This window comes from Triplophysa dalaica, chromosome 9 (genome assembly GCF_015846415.1).
Source record: "Triplophysa dalaica isolate WHDGS20190420 chromosome 9, ASM1584641v1, whole genome shotgun sequence".
In the NCBI taxonomy this organism is placed as follows: domain Eukaryota; kingdom Metazoa; phylum Chordata; class Actinopteri; order Cypriniformes; family Nemacheilidae; genus Triplophysa; species Triplophysa dalaica.
In genome coordinates this window covers 22,536,736-22,559,521 of record NC_079550.1, presented here as the reverse complement: position 1 = coordinate 22,559,521, position 22,786 = coordinate 22,536,736, and the positions used below count along the sequence as shown (strand labels likewise).

Sequence of the window (22,786 nt, the reverse complement as noted above, 5' to 3'; positions counted from 1 at the left end):
AATAAACGAATAAAATTGATTCCTTTTGTAATAATTTCATGTTTTTGGTGTATTTTACTGTCAGTCACAGCATGCTGGAGTATTTGTGTCCCACGGCAAACAAAGCAAATGTAACATGATAAGTAATGACTGCAGAAATGTTATTTATTTGAAGAGTTTAAAGTATTGTTTCTTCTAAACGAGTTGGCAGCAGAAATCACACAGAACTAAATGTTATTTCATTACAAGTCAACTTTAAGCCATTGATATGACAAATAATGAATTCAATATAATAAAATGTTAATGCCACGACCACGATATTCATAAGGATTCTTTTGTGAGTCTGTAAAGTTGTTCATATGTAAATGATAAAAGTTTTATGTGTCATCAAGACATCATTATTGTGCGTAAAGATGCTGTAAATACGTCAGTATTTTGCGTTTTAGTGTTTGTACAAACGTAAATATATGTGCGTTTTTTATAGAACAAAACTTTACGCAAAATACATACGAATTCTCATGAGTCCAGGTTCAGAATTTGTGTTGTACAGAGATTTTATCAAGAGGCATTAAAGACTATATTAGAGACAAAGGCATGTTAGATAAAACTACGGGACTTACATTTCTAATCATGGTCAGAATTGTGGGGCTCCGGGAAAAAGTAAAGAATTTTTTTTTTATCAGAACATAGCAAATAATTTCATGACAATTATTTCTAATGTTCTTTAGCTAGCTATATTTTTCAATGAACACATTTATTTCACAAAATCTTGATTGATTATATAGTCACAATGGAAGATTTGAAAAGTTTCAAACAATCTTGGAACTAAATGAGAAGAACTATGTGATTAGGATCTGATTTCAGAATATAAGCATGATATAGTTGATTATGGAGGTCTGGATTGAGGTCAGGTGTGTAGAGTGGTCTGGAAAGTGCTGGACATGTCTTTAATATTCAGAGTTTTGAGCGGTAATGGCTCGGGAAGGTCGGTGTACATTCAAAAAGTCAGGACCTCACTGTGACCCCTCTCCATTATTCATCCCGAAGAAAAAAAGTGGAAACCTCCCTTCCACTACAGGAGGGAAAAAGCACCCTTTTATTCCAGTGCACGGCCCTCTGACCTCATATTAAAAAGACGGAGGAAATGTCGGACGTTACATTTTTAAACACTCCCTCGGGCTCATTTCAAGGGCCAAAGGCACACCTTACACCCAGAGATATTACAGGAAGAAAGCGTATTGAAGACACTGTGATCTTTCTACATGTGTCTAGAGGTAATGTGTGCTTGATATTAAACTGTAAACTGCATGGGACACGCATACACAAAAATGTACAGGTGAGCGTGTTTGCAAATCCACTGGCTTATTTTTCAACTGCACAACTCATTGGTATTTGTAAACACACATTTCATTCCTACTACACAATAATATCAAATGAGAAATAGGGGAAATTGATAAACAATCAACTTGGATGCAAATAAAGAAAATCAAGCAAAGACTAAAAGGAGAAAACTGAAGACGTACCAGATGTTCTAATCCAGCTTTGTTGCTTCCTTTGTCCCTGCAATGAAAGAACACAATTTTTATTATTAAAATACTGGTCAACACATTTACTAACTGTCACCTCACACATTTCATTTTTATTAATGTTTATTGAATTTTGCTTTGTGTGTAAAGTAAGGTGAACATTTCTTTTTTTTTAAGATTTACACTGCAAATATGGAAACATGAATCTTTTTCTGCATTTAGAGAATTATTACATATTTAACATATTTTCCTCGTATTGTAAAATTGTAATTTTACAGGAAAACCTTGTAATTTTAGTTTATTTTGGGCACCCCAGGTGCCAGAACTTTACTTTTGAAATACGGCCAAAAACTATAAAATTACAGTAAAAAAAAAAATCGACAAGAAAAATAGAGAAAACTATTTAGTAGATATCCATAAATCCTATTATTTTACAGGAAAACAATTTTCTATAATTTTACACAAAAAAAGAATGTTTTTTTATAAAATTTATTTTTTATGGTATATTCCTCTTTTTACCAGCTTACAGAAAATGTCATTTTTCAATGGTCAACAGCCCAGCTGGAATCATGTAAAAAAAATAGCTGGAAGAGGAGATAAAACAAAACAAAATAAACAACATAATTATGCGTGAGAAACAAGCACCAACCACAGGTTATACATATATTTGAATAGAGAATATCGTAAATTAGCAGCATCCAAATGATATTTTGGTTACACTTTATATTAAAATTCATAATTAACCACAGTAATGTCTTATTCTACATGCCTTAATCCTATCCGACACCTCCACCTAAACACTACCTTACAAGGAGTGATTAGGAGTTAATATTACTAAATATTTAATATTTACTTGATAGTGAGAATTGGTCCCAATTCTAAAGTGTGAGTAATTACATATTTGTTCACATTAAAGTCTTTTCTCCTCTAAACCTCTGTACTGTAAGTGTGAAGAAAAGCATCTTCTAAATGTATAACTGTAAATATACTGATAATATCGATAACTTTCTGATGAAGGATTTACCAGTGGAACACAGAGAGACGTTTGTAACCTAAAACAAAATGTCTCTTCTCAGAGAAGACAGAGCTCAGTAACCGAGGCATCAAAACGTGACTACATCTGCAGAATGTTATCAGCATTTCATCATATTACGTATGATAAACACAAACAGGATTCCTATCCAGAAACATAAACTGGATGGAGCACTGACTCTACGGAGTTAAGCTTCTTAATCCTTTAATGAAGAACAATTAGCGGGAAGGTTTTACACACAAGTGGCGAGGAAAACTGTGATCGGTCTCTTTCTTTTCACCTCATAACTTAAATCCCCTCCTGCTACCCCTGTCTATTTGTACATGATTGTATTTTCTAATTGTGTTGGTGACGGTCTCTGCGGCACATTTCTGTGCTGAAAATGGCCCCAATTTAATTTGATCCTTCAAACCGTATCACAACGCTGCTGAAAGCAGAAACAGGACAACGTTATTGGCAAATCAATATAAAACGGCATTGAATCGACATCAGCAAGTACATTTTTACCTCTTCATTTTGTTCGCACTCCTTCCTCACTCGATTTTCTTTACTGACGCTATACTTTACGTGAAGGGCTGCAACATAGACATTATTGTTTCGCCTTGTTTTGTACTACAAATATCAAAACATTCTTAAATCAAGATGCACGTTCTTGACAAAAAAAGTGACCCAAGATATCTAGCGTCTTTAAAGGGGGAAAAATTTAAGAATTCCAAACAAGCCCAAAAATCTGCCAATGGGGTGGTGAAAATAAACTTGATTATTTAATCAAACTTACTTAATTCTAAAAATATTTGTCTTGTCAAGTAATTCTATATTGATTTTAGAAGTGTAGATATTTTTACTAAATAGAAGACAAAAATGCTTCATAAGAATGACGTTTTTTGCAGTGAGGGATCGCAGATTTTAAACCCCCCGTCAATTTGTTCTCCCTGAACATGCTCAAAACTATTTCTGAACTATGCCGCAATATTAAATAATTAATATACTTGCCATGATTGATGGTTTGCATCAGCCCAATATTAGATTATCAATCAACTCTGGTTTAATGTAATAATATCGAAAATGTGTCAGGGGTTGTTAGGCTGCTTTACAGTGTACAATTCTGTCAGTGAGGAAAATCATGCCACTAGTGAGAGACAGAGAGAGGGAGAGAGAGAGAGAGAGAGAGAGAAAGACGAACAGACAGAGAGAGAGAGAGAGAGAGAGAGGGAGGGAGAAAGAGAGGGAGACGGAAAGGGAGACAGAGAGAGAGACAAATAGAGAGAGAGAGACAGACAGACAGCCGAATAGAGGGAGAGGGAGAGAGAGAGACAGAGAGAGAGAGAGAGAGAGAGACGAACAGACAGAGAGAGAGAGGGAGAGGGAGACGGAAAGGGAGACAGAGAGAGAGAGACAAATAGAGAGAGAGAGACAGACAGACAGCCGAATAGAGGGAGAGGGAGGGAGAGAGAGAGAGAGACAGAGAGAGAGAGAGAGAGAGAGAGAGAGAGACGAACAGACAGAGAGGGAGAGAGAGAGACGAACAGAGAGAGGGAGAGAGAGAGACGAACAGAGAGAGAGGGAGAGACACAGACGAACAGAGAGAGAGCGAGAGAGAGAGAGAGAGAGAGAGAGAGAGAGAGAGAGAGAGAGAGAGAGAGAGAGAGAGAGACGAACAGAGAGAGAGAGAGAGAGAGAGAGACGAACAGAGAGAGGGAGAGAGAGAGACGAACAGAGAGAGAGGGAGAGACACAGACGAACAGAGAGAGAGCGAGAGAGAGAGAGAGAGAGAGAGAGAGAGAGAGAGAGACGAACAGAGAGTAGAGACACAGACGAACGAATAGAGAGAGAGACGGACGAACAGAGATAGAGAGACACAGACGAACGAATAGAGAGAGCGACAGAGAGAGAGAGCGAGAGCGATAGCGCGACAGAAAGAGAGAGAGAGAATCATGTTTTTATTGTGTTTTTTTTTAGTTATTATGTTATATGTTTTTTTTTTTATTACGGCTTAAATCAAAACTATCCAACTGCAGTTTGATTGATATTAAGTGGACTGCACAATAAAAAAAACATGATTTTTGAACAATTAAAAAAACGGAGTTATCTCATTTTGGATACAAACTCTTGACTTATAATGTCATGGTACAAGTGCAATATGGTTCACATAAACACAGTTGTTTATGTCTGAAGTGAATGTCAACAGAACATGGATCAGTATACTGGATCAGTGCATTAGTGACTTTAGGCTCATACACTATCTTTCATTTTCTTATCTTAAATAAGAATCAGTGCATGTATAATTCGAACAGCAATGTAGGTGATCTTTTTTACATGATTCATTTCAATTTCATTCATGTGTATATTTCTCATAATGTATTTTTCCCATTGTTCACAATTTGCATTATTTTTAATCAAGAGAAAAAATGAAATCCTTTTAATCCCACCGCCCAGCCAAACTTTGGCTTAAATGCGTTATTCTACTTTCTTAAATAGTGGAAAAAATGTGATAAGATTGTTGATCTTAGATGCTTTGTTTTGTTTTTCCATTTAGCCCACCCATGCATGAAAAGGACCTACAACAACATACAGCCCAAAATACATCATGGTAATACTAGAAAAAAAGAAAGTTTGTAGTAGAATGCTGTGCATAAGACATACAGTAGTTTATTTATATTTCATGAAGATGATGATGATCATTATGAGTAGCAATACTTTGAATTTTTTAGAACTCGACAGTAAATGACAGAATGATCAGTTTTGGGTGAACGATGCTTTAATGAGTGCCCTTTTACATTATTCAAATAAATAAAAGAAAGACATTCTTCAAATGAACAAAGCTAATAAAGAAATAAATCAGTAAATGGACAGGGAGTCAGCACGGAAGACGGGAAAAAAGATTTCCTTCTCCCTGGCTTCCCGTAAAGAGGTCATTATTTATCTGTACTTAATTAAGTAAAAGAGGACAAACAAGTCAAAGTGTTAAAAGAGTCTGATGCAATGGGAGCCATTTGCTTACTAGTCAATAGTAGCAAATTGGAAATGTCTGACCAATCTGTCAAGCGAAGGAAGCCCTGACTGATGTGTGCCATCATAGTTTTCTCCTCAAAGCTTGTTCTCCTTTTCTCTCTCATCTCGTTCTCATGTATGACAAAACAATTGATGAATACTGATTTGTGCTATTGTCCAGCTGATTATATATATTTATAAATGTTATCTAGCGCAGCTCTTTCCACGTGGTTCAGCTGTGCTATTTTTACATTTATATATATTTTTTTCATTAGAATTCACAGTTTAAAAAAGTTTTTTAAGTTTTCTATGTTGTTCTTAAAGGTAATGAATAATCGTGTTAAATAATCGGGATCGCAATATTGGCCAAAATAATCGTGATTATGAGTATTGTCATAATCGAGCAGCTCTAATGTATATGATTGTCAGCATGGTCAAAATGTATATATTTAGTAAATTAATAAGAGCTATTAAATACATGTAGCAACGTTATCTTAGCCAACGGGAATAACAAACAAAACAAGCATACACATCACAGGCAAAATGTTCAAAATGCTTGACCATAAAATTATAGTGTACAAAAGACCAAAAATAAAGTTAGGGCTGTCAGAATATCAGATTTTCGACACATGATTCCAAACATTTTTTTATATTATTGCAATACAGTATCTATGAAATTTGGAAAAATAATAATATACTATTATTAAATATAAACTAATAAATATAAACTAATAAACTAATTTAATTCATCATTTACTTTTTTCTAGGGCTGTCAAACGATTAATCGCGATTAATCGCATCCAGAATAAAGGTTTGTGTTTACATAATATATATATCTGTGTACTGTGCATATTAATTTTGTATTTATAAACACAAAACATACACATACTTGTCTATATATTTAGGAAATATTAATTTATATTTACCAATAATTTAATTTTAAGTAAAAGTTTATTAATTGTTATATTTTTCATAAATATGTGCATCTATGTGTATGTGTTCATAAATACTAAATTAATGTAAATTATGTAAACAAAAACTTTTATTTGGATGCGATTAATCGTTTGACAGCCCTACTGTTTTCGTATTTCAAAATAAAATTGTAGGGAGGCGGTGAGAGCAACTGTGGCATTTAAGGCAATATGTTCCAATACTTTGTCTGAGATGCTGAAACTGGACTATTTACAATCTTATCAGATGTGTGATATTAACACAATATCAATAACCATGGTAATTAATATCTCAGTAACTGTCAATATCTGACGTACCTAAACAAAGTACATTAATCTGCTTGTAAATCAATTTGCTAACTAAGAACCTAATGCACTGCAAACAGGGCCATAAATTAGGAGGGATTCATTGGTTTTAGGGGGTTTATTAACATTGAAGAACACTTGTAAATAAGGCTATTCGGCTAGACTGAAGATAAATCATGTGTAAAATATAAATTAAAGATAGATAATATGCATTACATTTATTTTTGAACATTTGCCAGATCAACCAGAATAATGCACATATATTTGTATCATACTATGGCAAGTTTATATACTGTTCAGAGATGTGAACTTTTTTAATGATGTTGCTTTGCAAGAATGGACCTCTGCGCAAAGCACTTTACAAACAAAAGTGATCAAACAAATAAAAAATAAAAAAGATTTAGCATACGTTCAGCAACCCTACTGAAGAAAATTGCTAAAACCAGCCCAAGGCCGTGTTCAGACTTGACTTCTCTATTGAAGCTGCTAGTGTCCTATATTATAATGCTACGGAATAATCCGTGTTTTCAAAAAACGTCCTGAGCACTTTCTTAAACACCAGCGCCGGCGTCTTTTCCTGCAGGTCAGAGCATCTTTTGAGGTTGAAAAAAGTTCAACTTTACTGAAAAAATGCCCTACGTCAAGCTGCTTTTTCACAGTTGACCAATGACAGAGACCTGTCTTTTCCATGACAACATGCGAGGAACGTGATTGGTCGAGAAGGCTCAAGCTTTAAATAATAAAATGGTGGCCGAAATGCCTCTCGGACCATAGTGTTGTATAAATGTTAGTTTAATTTTCACTTTCAACAACTTCTGATTGCATTTCTAGCGAGAACTAGCACTGTTGTTTTAAATATGTGATCAGTTATTGCAAAGACGCTCTCTGTTTATAATTCAAATAGAACTAGAAGTCATATCAGGGTATCTGCAGGTGTCTGAGAGTTAGATTTAAGACCTTTTTAAGACCTTTTTAATACCGTGCAGAATGAAATTAATGATAAATTTCATTGCAACAAATTTGCATTCCCCATGACTAAAGCTCAAACTTTTGTGGTAAGGTCCAGTCCAGTCACATAATGCACCCCCGCAAACGTGTTATTTGTTAGTTGGTTCCGCCTATTTTGTTCTGTGTGACTGCATTTCTAAGACCTTGGAAATGCGGATTTAAGAAATTGTAATGCTAATTAAGGCCATTTTTTAACATTATGGAATATAAGACTTAAGACATTTTAAGGATTCGAGGACACCCTCCACCTTTCTTGTCAAAAAAGAAGACAAGTCTGAACACGGCCATACATGTTTGGCTGGATTTAGACGTCTGGAAGTTTCCAGCTAGTTTTTAGCTGGTGTGTTTCAGCCTGACCAGCTAAAACCAGCTTAGAATGGTTGTATCTGTTGTTGTTTTTTGTAGGGAAGGCCTGAAACATTGTCTGGCGCTTGATTAAATACGAGGGTGGGTATATGAAATCAGAAGATGATAATGATACATCCTTCAACCTTTTGATCCACTCGTCAATGTCTCTTCCTGTCTCTCCAACAGGGAAATGACATGAGAGCAAGAAGGAGCGCAGCAGAACTGTAGACTCGTCTGCGCAATGAAACGGAGGACAAGGAAGTTGATTGTCATCTCCATATCACGTACCCGCACTAGCAGCGAATTGAAATTGTGTTCTGGTGTGTCTACAGCAGTGTTGGCCTTTTGGATTTGACTGTTAAACTGTTTAGAAAGGAAGGGAAGGCAAATGCACATACAAAGCATGTCAGTTCTGTCAGGTTAATAGCCAAAGGCCCACAATCAGTGGCGTACAGTAGGCTTCATTTTATTTTTGGCTGGGCCTGTGCAAAAGAGAGCTGGCACTTTCACGTAGGTTTATTTCAAACTAGTGTTTTGTTTAAATTATACCACAGAAGAGCACATGCACTGTACAATAAACATATCTCTGTCACTAACCCGTATTTAACCCAGCATCAATTAAAAAAACTCACACTAGACAAAATGTCCCCGTGAACCAGAAGTTCTGATCGTTTGTACTTCCGTATTTTGACGCAGTTCCGAATGATAAGGAATTAAGAATAAGAAAAATATTGGGCGTGGCTTTCCTCATTCACAGCCGTTGCATTATGAACTGGAAATGGCAGAAGACTGACAGTTGAAGGGGAGGAGTTAAGGGACGCTTCGCCCATGCAGTCTAACATACTTCATTTAAGATGGATAGTTATTACAGTGCGGAAGTGCATTTTCAGATTATAACTAAAGATTATGAGGCTACACAAATCAAACGCTGCAATATTTCATGAAAAAATAGTGCTTGGTATCACAAATCGCAAATCAAAAATATTGGAGAGACAAGTTTAGCCAAGTAAAGTTTTTTCACGATTTCTTTTGATTGTTATCAGAAATAACCTACAGACGCTCTATTGTTTTTGAATGTGTACTGGAAATTTCATTTGGGGTCACAAAAGTACGCATGAGCAGTAACGTTTGTTTATGTTGTTAAGATGAAAACGTCTATATAATGTTTTTTCCCTGGTGGTTATTCGAGTGTTTGTTTCAATTAGATATAAAATGCTTAAAAAAATTTTTTGTACTGAAAAAATTTGCTTGAATAAAAGCCTCAACTAAATGAATAAATGTAAAATAATGTAAATGTAAAGTACATCATGTGTCTACTTGCTGATCTATCAATGTCTTTCCCCTCATTATATCTCTATGTCTCTCTTTTCCTGTCAGTCCGACGTAGCTGGCTGGAGGTAGACAGGGCTGCCAGCTTCCAATTTGAATAATCAATATGACACCTTTCTTGTCTAGGCCTAAAAGGGATCTGTGTGCAGAGAGAGTCTGTGTGTGTGTAAGGCCAGCTCTCAGTCATGGCCCTCTTTAACCTTAACTAGATTAGAACGATTATCTTCCCACATGCCCACCGCTGTACAGACAGGATAAGTGGTCACAAAGCCGTCTTTGTCAGAAGCCGCACATTGGGCCGAGGGGAGCTTGGCCGCCTGTGGGTTATCAGCGCTGGACGTGTGATTCTAATTCATATCCAAACCTGTCTTCAGAAACATCTCTCCCAGTCCACTGCTTGAAGGAACAGTTAGACCCTCGATCTCCTTCCACAGGACGAACTAACTGGGCAGCCATGTGCCATCTGTTCATTGGGGGGTTTATACATCATGTCACGCTTAACCATAAACAAATGAAATTTGTTAGGTTTCTTCATTCATAAAGTCATGTTTAAATGTATATGGGACAAAGACGTTGAGATGTCCCCATCAAAAGACACTTACAAAAGTGATTGTATGTCCACAGGAAGCACATTAAATGTAAGTAAAACGTCTACTTTGTGGTTCAAACTTGGTGCATTTCAAAACATTCAGTGTTGCACAATATTAATGTAAAAATTCAAACAACATGCTTATTCTGACGTGCACATATTAAATATAAGAAGAGTTTGGTTCCTAAATGAGATAACTTTTTTACTGTGAATTCCAATTTATATCAATAAAACTGCAATTGCTTTGTTTTGATTTAAGCCATTGTAACACAAAAGTAAAGCGAACTAACACAATAAAACAACAAAAACATGATAAGATAATAAAATACATCACTTTTGAAAATTATCTCATTTTGGAACCAAACTCTTTGTTAAGAAGAATAAGGGAGCAAACATTTATATTGTGCTTTAAATGAGTAATACATTAAGTAACACTTTACAATAAGGAGCTATTTATTTACAATTAGTTAATGCATTAGCTAAAATGAACTAACAATGAACAATACTATAGCAATTATTCATATTAATTCATGTTTATTTCAGCATTTACTAATACATTATTAAAATTCAAACGTTGTCACCGTCACATTAGTTAATGCACCATGAATTAACTTGAATAACTGTTTTGACATGAACTAACATTAACAAGGATTAATAAATGCTTAAAAGAAAAATGCTGACCATTGTTATCTAATGTTATCTAATGTATTCACTAATGTTAAATAACAGCACCTTATTGTTAAGTGTTACCAAAAATTCTTACTGACAAATGGGCAAATAAAATAAATGTTAAATTACAACTAATTAGCATTTGGGGTGAAAGTAATCTTTTAATAAGTCAAAAATGGATTTTTGTTGTCGCGGCAGGCAGTGCAAATGACGAAAATCAGGCGGAGGGATCGCCAAGAACGCTTTCAATCTAGTCTTCCCCGAAGGTTGAAAATATTTGTCAGATGGCACCACTAAAGTGAAAATAGAGATCTTTTCCCGCGAGTAATAAAGAGCGTGGAATGCGATTGTTCACTTTTGGTGTGAACCCAGGATTACTCTTATTGTTTTTAAGCATAAACCATATTTCATCTTTGACCCATATATCAAAGTAGATACAATATATAAAAGCTACGAGAGGAGGATTCGGTTGCATAGTGAAAACACTTCATACGATGAAACCCTGTGTTTCAGCAGTTCAGATGACAAAACATTTGTACAACATACAATTTTGTACAAAAGGCTTTCAGTTGAAAACTAAGACGGTCACGTGACCCAACTTTCAAATATTTTGACTGTACTTCTGTCCACACAACCTAACTTCTGTTTATGTCCAATTAATTATGTTGTCTTCTCTGATGAATATGTTTTCTGGGCTGCTATGCATTTGCCAGGGTGAGAAAAGTCTCTGTTCGTATAAGTGACATGCACAATTTATTAGTTACATTACTCGCAGTCACTCTTTTTAAATTTGCCTCGAAATACCCTGTTTATACAAAAACATTCTATAGTATAAAAGGCCCTTTTCTTGACTAGCTAAGTGATCAATACACAAATATTCCAAAATAGTATTTCAATTTTCAATTCTGTAAATACCTTGAATGTATGAAAACGAAATACGTTGGGTTGCGCTGTGGAGTGTTGCAAGATGATTGTATTTAATAAGGGAATGGCATCAATGCTTAGAACACAGTTATACAGTATATGCGTCTCTCTGCAATCTCAGTCAAATAATCAATCAACAGTTCAGTATTGCAATGAGCCATATAAGCATTTATATTTTATATTTTGTAACTCATGAAAGAGTGTAAAATAATAATCCGTCACACAAACTATCCCAAACTAGGAGTACAATTGACAAAAATCACTGAATGAAAAAGTGTTTTTCATGTAAAAGGTTTTAAAAAGTCCATGGGTTGCGGTGCAAGGGGACGGTCACGGGACTAAACCGGTCTGGTTTTTCTGCCGTTTATAAAACTTCAGATCAGGTTTTTTTTATTATTAAAGATTCCTATTTTGTTCTACTATATTAGTCAATGATGCTACAAAATCGCAGTTGCTAACATTCTTCCAAATATCTTTCTTTATGTTTAACAGAACAAATACATTTAAATAGGTTTGAAACAACTTGAGAGTGAGTAAATCATGACAGAAGTTTCATTTTTGGGTGAACTGTCCCTTTAAGACTGAAGGTCCTATCATAAACCCGTGAAATGCGGCAACAGGCGCAACGCAATTGTATTTTTTTTGCTAGTTTCAGACCAACGCAGATATCACTTTCACGTCATGCGCCATTTTGTTAAATAGCAAATGCATGTTTGCCCATGAGCGCCGACCATGGCATGTGAAGGATTCCAAAATAAATGTGAAAGTCATTTCATCTGATTTGCTTAAGCTGTATTTGGACAACAGCAAATTGGGAACAAAATTGGTAGGGAGAAGAACTTAGCATAAGCATCTTAATTGTCTAAATCCATCATGCTTTCAATGGTTCACGTCTGTTGGTGTGGAAGATACTATTGATACAGAAAATTATACAGAAAAAAACATGCACAGAATCTATAGTGTTTAAAAGAATCCCAGGTAAAGACATCAAGTAGCTAGTTAATAGAATACCAAAGGTACGTTACTGCAAATTTCGACAACTATAAAGATGCTAAAACATACTTTATTATATGTATTATGTATTATATGTTATATAACATATTTTGCTCTTTTAGATTACATAATAATTCAGTTCGTTTTTATCTAAACACATTTGTTGAATACAATAAAATTATTTGGTCCAAGAATATTGATATTCTTATTAACGAACAATAACACACTGAACATAATATATATATTGGAATCTTACAAACGTACGATATGACTTATTTAGAATAAGCCTTTCAAATGTTAACATCAACACTGCACAGTTTGGTGACCGCTGTGAAAGTCATAACATTTCCTCCTTCATAATTGATCAACTTCAGTCTGAATGGTAAACTTGGCAATGTGTATGTGTACAGCTACAAATTAAAAACATTTTAAACAGTGAGTGATATCAACAATCTGTCTATGTCAACAATCTGTGTGTAAAGTTTAAAAAACTGCCTGTGTGCATGCAAGGAGTTTATACAATGGCTGATCCAGGAATGGATTCTTGCACGATTAGAAGAAAAACAGGCATGCAGGAATATCTAACTATACGACTGAATGTATGTTTTCACATAGTTACGATTTATGCAAGTAATAGTGTGTTGAAAAAAGAACCTAATTTCAGAAAAACTGAATTGTTTGATGTCAAAGCTGCATGCCGATGGAGGGATGGAGACAGAAAATGAAGTAGAGAAGAATCAAATCTGGGTTTTACGGCACAATACAAAAGTAAGTGAAGTCCGACATTTGGAAAAATTTCTCAATTGTTACAGACAAAAGTGGTAAAGAATTAAGCCCGGAGTTTAGTTCCCTTTTAACGGGAACGCAAGGGACACCGTACAGTGCGGCAACTTTTGTCACCTGAATAATACATGCACCAACGAAATTTTGTTACTTCGCGTATAAAGTACGCACAGATTGGGGATGTCCTGGGTCATCAATTCAATGTAGATGAAGAAAACCAGACCCCTGTAGCTCCAGAAAGAGATTGCAATATGTCGTAATGCGCATGTGTCAAAACCAAAAGTAAAAAGCAGTATACTTTGCTGCGTACAAATATAAAACGAAATATGTCCAAAAGAATTTTGAATTAAAAAACGGACTCTGGTTGATGTGACATGCCGGCTCCATAACCCCTTATCAAAGTAAGATCTCGGCGTTATGTTTGTAGCCTTTCAAGTTATTTGCCGTGTGTGATGCTTTACCTTCACATGAACATAGACTATCTATCGACTATAAGATGAGTTTTTAATTGAGCGCAAATGTTCTGTGTGTGTTATTATGAACATTAGCATACTTCAACATTCTTTAAATTCTTTAAGCTAAATTGTTCGTGGGTGCGGGCGGGAGCGAAGGCACAAATTGCTGGTGCGGGCGGGAGCGAGCAAACATACATCACAAGAAGAATGTCTGGGCAATATTTTAAGGTAAACATGATTAATACTTAGGGTAAGTCTTTGGTCATCATGAAATATAAAATATCGTCTTTTGTATTTTGCAGAAGAAAGTCACACAGGTTTGCAATGGCATGAGGCTGGGTAAAAGAAGAGGGTGAATGATCACGTTAATCTTGCAAGGACATCCATATAAGTTGTTTAAACTACAGTTTAATTCTAACCTTCCCTCCGTAAAAACCTGTTTTGCATCCGTGTGCCAAAGATGGAACGGCCAAAGGGGGAGGTGACGTGTTGACAAGCACATTTCCATAACGCTCCTAAATCCAGAAAGAAGATCCGCTTCCGATCAGTATTTCCTTTGCTTGGACCATAAACAGCGCAGACATGTTTCAAGCCCATCAGGCGCAGCTCTGCGTGTGCATGCCCTCCTGTGAATAAGTTGTAAAGTGGGCCGTATCAAGGCGGCGGTGATTAGATATGAGTTTGTTTTGGATGGCGACTACACAGCTCAGCGTGATGGGCAGATCATTCTAATTGGATTGCAGGATTTCATTTGATTTTTCCTGAGCTCCGTCATCACGCTCCGGGGCTAGATATGGGAGTGCATGTGTGATCGTGGTTATGATAAGGTAAGTCACACACACCAATAAACGAATAAAACTTAACAGGGCCGTGAAACAACACTTCTGACTGTAATGATACAACGCTCAGGTTAAAGCTCTGGAAACAAGCAAGTCCAAGTCCGTAAGAAACTCCAGCCGTGTGTGTGTAAACATGATTTAACTACCACCTAATGGTTAACCAGATTACAGAGGCCTGTAATTGGATTGTTCCAGTTTTCTATCCCTCACATGCGGTGTTTCTATTGCGATTAGCAGTGGCCAGATTGTTTCTCACACACATACAGAGACAATGTGTCCATACGCAAATTACACACTTAACCCATAAATTATGTTTGAAATACATAAAAGGGAGTTTTAATGATTCTTTTGGCTGCAATAGCCTACGTTAAAAAAACATTTGCACTGAATTTAACAAAGCTCCATTACAAAATTAGGTATGACACGCTTGAGATCCAAAGACTGTTACGAAAGATAGGAAGCATATGTTGCCTTCTAAGAACTGTCCCATATATGTAGGGCTTGGCGTTATATCGTGTGATTCTAATGCTCTCAGTTTATCGATGACTCAAGGTTAAATGCCGCCACATCTAAATGCCAGAGGGCGCATTTTGCGCAGAAACTCAGAATATGGGAAACAGAAGAAGAACAATTAGTTCCAGGAAATGCCTGTGGTCATATTCTATCACTGTTCTTCAAACCTTTTCAGGTATTTTCATGATAATAAAGTTGATTTATAGTGATGATAATAGACGAGTGTTGCTTTTTCAAATGCACGTTATAAACGTCTCGTAGTGATTTTAAATCCAGCCGTACTTCCTACTGATCAAACAGCCATAGTTCATTGAAGAGCTGCGCATAAAACATTGAATCGATTTAGACATGTATAATTCTATATATATCACCCAGCCCTACATATATGTCAAGTAGATGTATGGATGCGCTCCGGTGTGGAAGATAAATCCTATCAGGTCGTGTCACAGAAGATGATCCAAGGACCATCAAGAACATCCTCAAACTCAATACCCTTCTCAAAAGTCCTACTTATTTAAACAAGATCAAACATACAATTCATCTGATAAAAATAACTGGGTGATATCTGAAAAGTTATTAATAGATAGAGTGTGTAGCGTGGTCACCATGGATAACAGTGTTTCCCGTACAATCATTTAGCCGTGGCTAGCCACCACCAAATGTAAGACTGACAGTTGAAGGGGAGGAGTTAACGGATGCTCGCCCAAGCCGACTTACACATGTCAGTTATGAAGTATAGTCATTACTGGACCGAAGTGCATTTTCAGATTTTAACTGAAGGTCATGAGGGCACACAAATTTTAAAAAGAGAAAGACACACATAGATCAACTATTTATAATAAATGCTGCAATATTTCATGAAAAAAATAGGCATTGTCATTTTTTATTTCATTGGGACTTTAAGAGCATGGGAACGTGCAGAATTCTTTCAGCACCTTATATTGAAATTTCCAGAAATTGTCGATCTAAAGGACGGGAAGAAAATCTTCAAACCGTTTTGCGTGCCACCGTTTCCAGGGAGTGTCGTGCGTTCTGCTTTACCTCTCCTTGCGCTGAATATTTAATTCCAATGAATATGGGACGTAATATCCACAAGGTTAACTTGAGTTCAAAGCAATTCCATCATGTCAATCCAAACGAACTGAATACACACGTGCTGCAAATCTCTGCACCGCGCTTCGACTTCCGACTCCACCGTCCTCTCATCTGTTCTTTTCTTTCTTTTCCCCGACAACCACAACGCTTTTCCCAGATTTTATTGCTATTTGGGGGGGATGAATTATTATATTAATTATCATGATGAATAAGTTCAAGATTTTTGTAAGGTTTAGAGAAAATGATGCACCATAATAGTAACTTGTAAGAGACGCACAAAGTACAAAGCGAAACTGTAACGTGTTGCTTTTAAAATCAAAGTTCCGCTCTACAGCCAAGCCGAGTAAATATTTTCTTATTTCACTTCAACAGAAATATTTGATAGTTTTCATAACAACTTGCAAGCATGTAGAAAGGGAAAGACCAGCATCTCTTAAATCGCGACACAAATGAGGCACCGCTTAATAAATTCAATTCCTTTTTCATCACAGCGACACTCACACACCTTCTTAACCCGTTTAGCCTTTGGCACTAGTGAAAGAGGACAAGATCGCTTTACAACGTCTCGTCTTAAAAATAAATTTTGCATGAAAACATGTTGTGCCGGGTGTCGAGAATCCTGCTGTCATCCTAGAGGTGTAATAAATCTTTCATGAAAACAACACCACACGTCGCCGTGTCAGCCCCCTGTTACGCCCGCTGCCCCTTTAATCCTCACACAAACACTCACTTTGCAACCTGGATGCAAATAACTCATAAATGGCTTCAAAAGTGTACAAGTGTGTCAGGGTGCATGCTGCAGTTTAACAAACCACCCGGGAAAAAAGGAAAAAGAGAATATCTGAGCAGAAAACCAACAGGAGGTATCAAGGAAGAGCTTTTTAATGCGTGTATGCCCCTGAGTGCAGCACAGCGGGGTTTAAACTGAGTGACTGACATATGTTCAAAAATACCTAGAGATGATTCAACTGCATTATCATAATCCTCACCGCTTTCTCCATTGTCATTAAACTGTGATGTTTATCTCTTTATAGGAATAAAAATAAACTCTAATCTAGTAACTAATTATTCTACTAATGTGAGGAATCCTAACACAAATTGAAGAATACATGTAAGAGTAGGCCTACTGCAAATGAAGAATGTTACGTACGGGAGTGAGTTAAGCACCAGTCAGTCCTTAAGTCGTTTTAGGACAAAAAGTCTACACTAAAGGCTTAGTAACTATTACTCTACTCAATTATTTTTCAACATCTAGTGTTAAGGCAGAACGTATAGCTAGTTAAGTCCCTGTGTAGCGGAAGTTGCGATTGTTTTTACTTCTGTATTTTTACGCATTTCAAAGTGAAATGAAATTTGGAATCAGAATAATAGTGGGAGTGGCTTTCATCTTTCTCTGCGATTTGATTGGATGTCAAAAAACAGGCATTGCATTTTGAAATGAACTGGCAGCAGACTGACAGTTGAAGGGGAGGGGCTAACAGATGCTCCACCCAACCGTCAAACATATGTCATTTGAGATAGATACTACAGGACGTCACTACAGGACGGAAGTGCATTTTCAGATTTTAACGAAGATTAAAATGAAGATTATGAGGGCACATGAATTTTAAAAAGACAATGACCCGCATAGATCAACTATTTACAATAAACGCTGCAATATTTCATGAAAAAATAGGCATTGTCATTTTTAATTTCACTGGGACTTTAAGCATGAGTGGTCACATAATACAACGTTTACCTTTAACAATCCAATAACAGCCTTAAATTCATGAGCAAAAATTCTGTTGACGTTAATTTCAAATCGTTATTGATTTAAATGTATTTTACCTCACATAATAACGGTACATATTAGTTTATATTAAATATATTACTACAATCATAAATAACATTATTTTATTCAACTGTATTATATATTAACAGCGATGAATAAATAAATACTGAGAAAAACAATAAAACATAATAAATGACATGTTATACGAGTAGAGTTCTTCCCACCTCTAAATACGGGTGATTTCAAGAAAATATTTTTTTCACAAATTAAAAAAAACACAAGCCACACAGTTTAGGACGGGTTCTTATTGAAGAGCGGCTAATTAAGTAATTTAATTACAATGTTTTTATTTAAGGTAAGTAAGTGTAAATGTCAGCATTATCATTCATGTAAAGTATTGAAGAATGTCGAGAGCGTCATCATTTAATTTATTTGGTTCAGATATACATATTTAGTTTATAAATAGTGCTCATTTACGTCAAAACTACACGACAGTAAATTGTAACTTACGCATATCTGGTGCACTCGGCCACTGATGACATACTGCTGTTATCAAACAAACATGCTCCTCCTATTCTAAACTCAATTCGATTTAACTGTGAAAATCTTTTCCATTAAAAGTCAATTATCTTTAGGGCGCTGTTTGCCATTTTATTCCAGTCTTGTAACTGTAGTTGCTATTTAATTGAGGTTATACGAAATCTCGAGAACCACTCAAATTTCAGTTTTTAAAATCACTGATGAATAAAGAGGCTATAATAGCCCCTATACCCTCATACAGTGTGCTATTTGAGGGGACATCCATTTTTAGTGGTGTCCGAATTCATAGTGTAAATTATTAAGTGCACTTATTCAATCCCATGATGCATCGCAATAACGAGTGTATAATCGATGTACACTCATGGCCAACCTCTAGGAATCTATTAAGAGACTCGCGCTTAATGAATAGTAGCACCTCGACAGGAATGAGGCACAACAGGGTATGTGCTTACATACATGGATCCTTAGCATCTGCTAAATCTAAATGTAAGATTGTTATTTGGTCACAGCCAGAAGCGCTTTGCATGGTGGAAAACGAAAACAGTGTTCCAAAAGAAGAACCTGCTCCCTGCTGTAATATTTGGTGGAGGCTCCATCATGTTGTGGGGCTGTGTGGCAATTCTGTGCCAGTAATCTGATAATATAAATGGTTTACACTGATTCAACACTAATCCTTTGTTAGAGACCAGCAGATTCACCAAATAACCTGAGGTTGAACCAAGGATCCTGAAGTCCCAAATGTTTTAATCAGAACACAGGAGAAATCGTCCTGAAGCATAGTGTGTGTGTTTTGCCTCTGGTAATCAGGGTCATTTTCTTTACCCACCAATGTTCTGTATCAGTTTTTTGCCTCAATTCAGCCCAAACAATAACCACATATCTCCAAGCAATCAGCAGGAAAATATTGAGTGTTTTGGTTTTAGGGTTTTGTTCACGCTCCCTAAAGGTTTTAAAAGCAAGAGAGTGTAGAGAAGAAAGACATGCACATACATAGGTAGTAACAAGCACATGCATGTTCACATCAAGGATTTAACAGATTTAAATGATTTTAATCCAGTCGTACAAGACCTGCAGATTCAAGAACAGCTGCATAATCTGCTAAATGCACGTTGGAAACTTTGCAACCTTCGAAGACGCAAATCAAGTTTCAACTCGACGGCTGGATCTTCTTTCTGCACTTGAAGATAGATTTTTCACATCATGTTTATCATTCTGAAAGTATGTATTTGTTAATATGTTATTAGCATGTAGCTATTCACAGCCAGCCTCTTTAATTGTGGTAACCCATGTTTCTATGCAGTCCTCACTCGTAGCTATGACCTTTCAAATGTTGCATTGTTAAATCTATGGGATTTTTCGTGCACTGGGCGACAGACGTACGTTCCGATCATATCTCTTCTCACAATTTGACCTTGAGTCAAATGAATAATAATACTACTAATAATGAATTAGTCAAAAAACAAATTAAATAAATCACTACATCTCACCGTAACACAACTACATATATGTATTTTGAGTTGGATAAGATAACTTCAAAAAGCGTTTGTGATAGGTCAAAGTTTTATCAATTTGTTTTTTACAAACACTAATTTACTGGGAGCTTGTAGATCCATTTCCTCGGTGCCTGCCTTATATACACATGGCTGTAAAGTGTAACATATGTCACACATGCTACTAACCAAATCAGTATGTGCTAAGAGTAAATTAGCCAGTGTAGCACGCGTGCGATACAGTTTGGCAGGTTCATTAAACAGAGCTGCGTGTTTGTGTGAAGTGTGATTGTAATCGTGTTTGTTTGTCTGTGACATTAATCAATGGCGCACCTCTATACTACTTTGTCTATCGAGTTTTCCGGCTGCATTGAGTCCATACACCTAGATGCGAACTTGTGGAGACAGAATCCTGTTATTTGAATACGTCATCTGTCTGGTCTGAGTGAAAGAGCTGCACAGTTTAACGTGCTACATGCACACTAGTGGTGTCTGCCTCTGCACTGTCTGATGATATAAACAGATGAACTTCACCTCCAGAGTTGCTCTGAGAGTTTATTTCACAAGCATTTTACTGTTTGAATAAAGCTATCGTCAAACAAACACTAAACCTCAAGCGTGTTCCTGACGACCTGTCAAATTAAAAGTCTTGTTAACTTGAAAACTCAATCGGAAAATACTGAAGTGTACTATATAGGGATGCACGATAAATTATTGACATATCAAAGATAAATGTTCATTTTTAATGTTATCGGTATTGGCCTGGTACAGTAAACTAGTAACACTATTGAATTTGTAATTTATAACTAGTAATTGATTACTTTTTCAGAGTAACCGAACACTGTACAGTATACTACAGTATTTTATGTGGACGAATAAACCGCTATTGTATAGTAAAAAACGAAAGACACGGAATTATTAAACTAATTTGGGAAACTAAAAATGATATGTCTGCATGTGACATTAAAACTGCACATGCATATTTTTTTTACTGATGACAACAGAGGTTTTGGACTTATGCTACAACAGTTTGGGCTATGCTACAAAACTTTAAACCTTTTAAAAAAAATAAAAAATAAACCTCTGTAGCACCAGTGCTATGTGCAAAAAAAGTTAACGTACATCCCTGATACAGCAGAGATCTTTAACTGAATGTGAACATTGACAACATATCTGTTACCCCCACTTTATTATGATAGTGGTGAATCTATTCGCTCTAATAACATTGAGCCCTCAACGCTGTTAAATGTGATAGCCTACCATTTCCTACACCAAAATAATTTCTGGGAACAATGATGTGCCCTAGGCAAAGTATACCGACACATACACGCAAATGCAGGGGGTTACAAAAAAAACTTGATTATCGTAACAATTTTAAGGATATCTCAGACAAGATAACTCAATAACACTGACTAAACAGGTTGAATATTTGCGTGTTGGAATATAAAACGAGAGACACACACACACACACACTTTTTGTCTGTTCAGACTTCTCTTAGCACTTGCATGTCATGGGACAAACCACTCCCCCAATCAGATTAGACTGTGTCACATGAGGGCGGAGTTAAGACAGTGCCTCTGGAGGGGCCAGGAGGAGGATAGAGAGAGCATGAAAATGCAGTTAGCTCTTGCTCACACATATTACACCTGCGCAGGAATCAAGGAAGAGAGGCCAAATCGCATCAAGACAACAGATAAAGATGCTTCAACAGTAAGAAAGAAAAAATACATTACACTCTTAAACTGGATGGTGTGGACACACAATTTTAAGGTTGGATTGATGGAGCTGACCGCATGACTTAGTCAAACTCTCATAAACAACATAAACTTCATATTCAAACATGAGCCAGATGGAGTGATAGATTGTCACAGTCTGGTAAACAGAAATTCAAATGACAACACACACACACACACACACACAAAATTACCTATGTTTCTCCTTTTCTTTGACTTTTTCGGCTTCTCTGCCTTTGTCCCTATTTTTGTCTCGTGTCCTGTCCTTTTCTCTAGTTTTGCGCTGGCTGTGGTCCCTGTTTCTGCTGTGACTCCGAGACCTCCGGTGACGGGAGTGAGACCTTTAAAACACAAAAAAATACATGTCACATAAAATTATTATAACAATTAAAAAGACACAAAAAGGCACAAGTCAAATCATTACGTTCTCAGGGATTAAGCAACGATGTTTAAGAATTTCAACAAGTTTATAAAACGGTCAGTCCTGGTCCTGATTCTGAGTTCTAAGCTGTTATACAACACCCCGTTATATAACGGCCGACCGCATTACATTACCTAAATATAATTTTATTTACTTTATTTTATGAAACCCTTGCTATGCATATGGTATAACAGCTAAGGGCATTATTACGACTCGAAGCAGAGTTTATTAACATAAACAGCAACACGACAAAATGTGGCCAGAATTAAGGTTTTTGTTAATATAATAGTTAACAGCGAATAAAACATATATTTGTTTTAGCCGCGTCATATGACCCCTTTAATTTCTTTTCGACTGAAGAAATAAAGTCATGGACGTCTTGGATGACATGAGGGTTAGTAAGGGTCGATTCACATTTCGCGTTTAAAACCGCGCAGAAAACGCGAGCTTCACTGCTTTCTTCCAAAGCGCCTGGACTTTGCGCTCTCCTGGCGTCTGAC

The 22,786-nt window shown here is 36.3% G+C and overlaps 1 protein-coding gene across 2 annotated transcripts in view; it reads right to left on the bottom strand.

Moving 5' to 3' along the window:
* Positions 1–22,786, bottom strand: part of rsrc1 (arginine/serine-rich coiled-coil 1) — a 95,028-nt gene that overhangs the window by 53,627 nt on the left and 18,615 nt on the right. For both annotated transcript variants that reach the window (XM_056755940.1, XM_056755941.1), the window contains exons 4-5: positions 22,060–22,206; positions 1,503–1,539 (exon numbers count right to left, since the gene is read on the bottom strand). In XM_056755940.1, the coding sequence (XP_056611918.1) occupies positions 1,503–1,539; positions 22,060–22,206 (184 nt within the window). The remainder of the gene's footprint in view (positions 1–1,502; positions 1,540–22,059; positions 22,207–22,786) is intronic.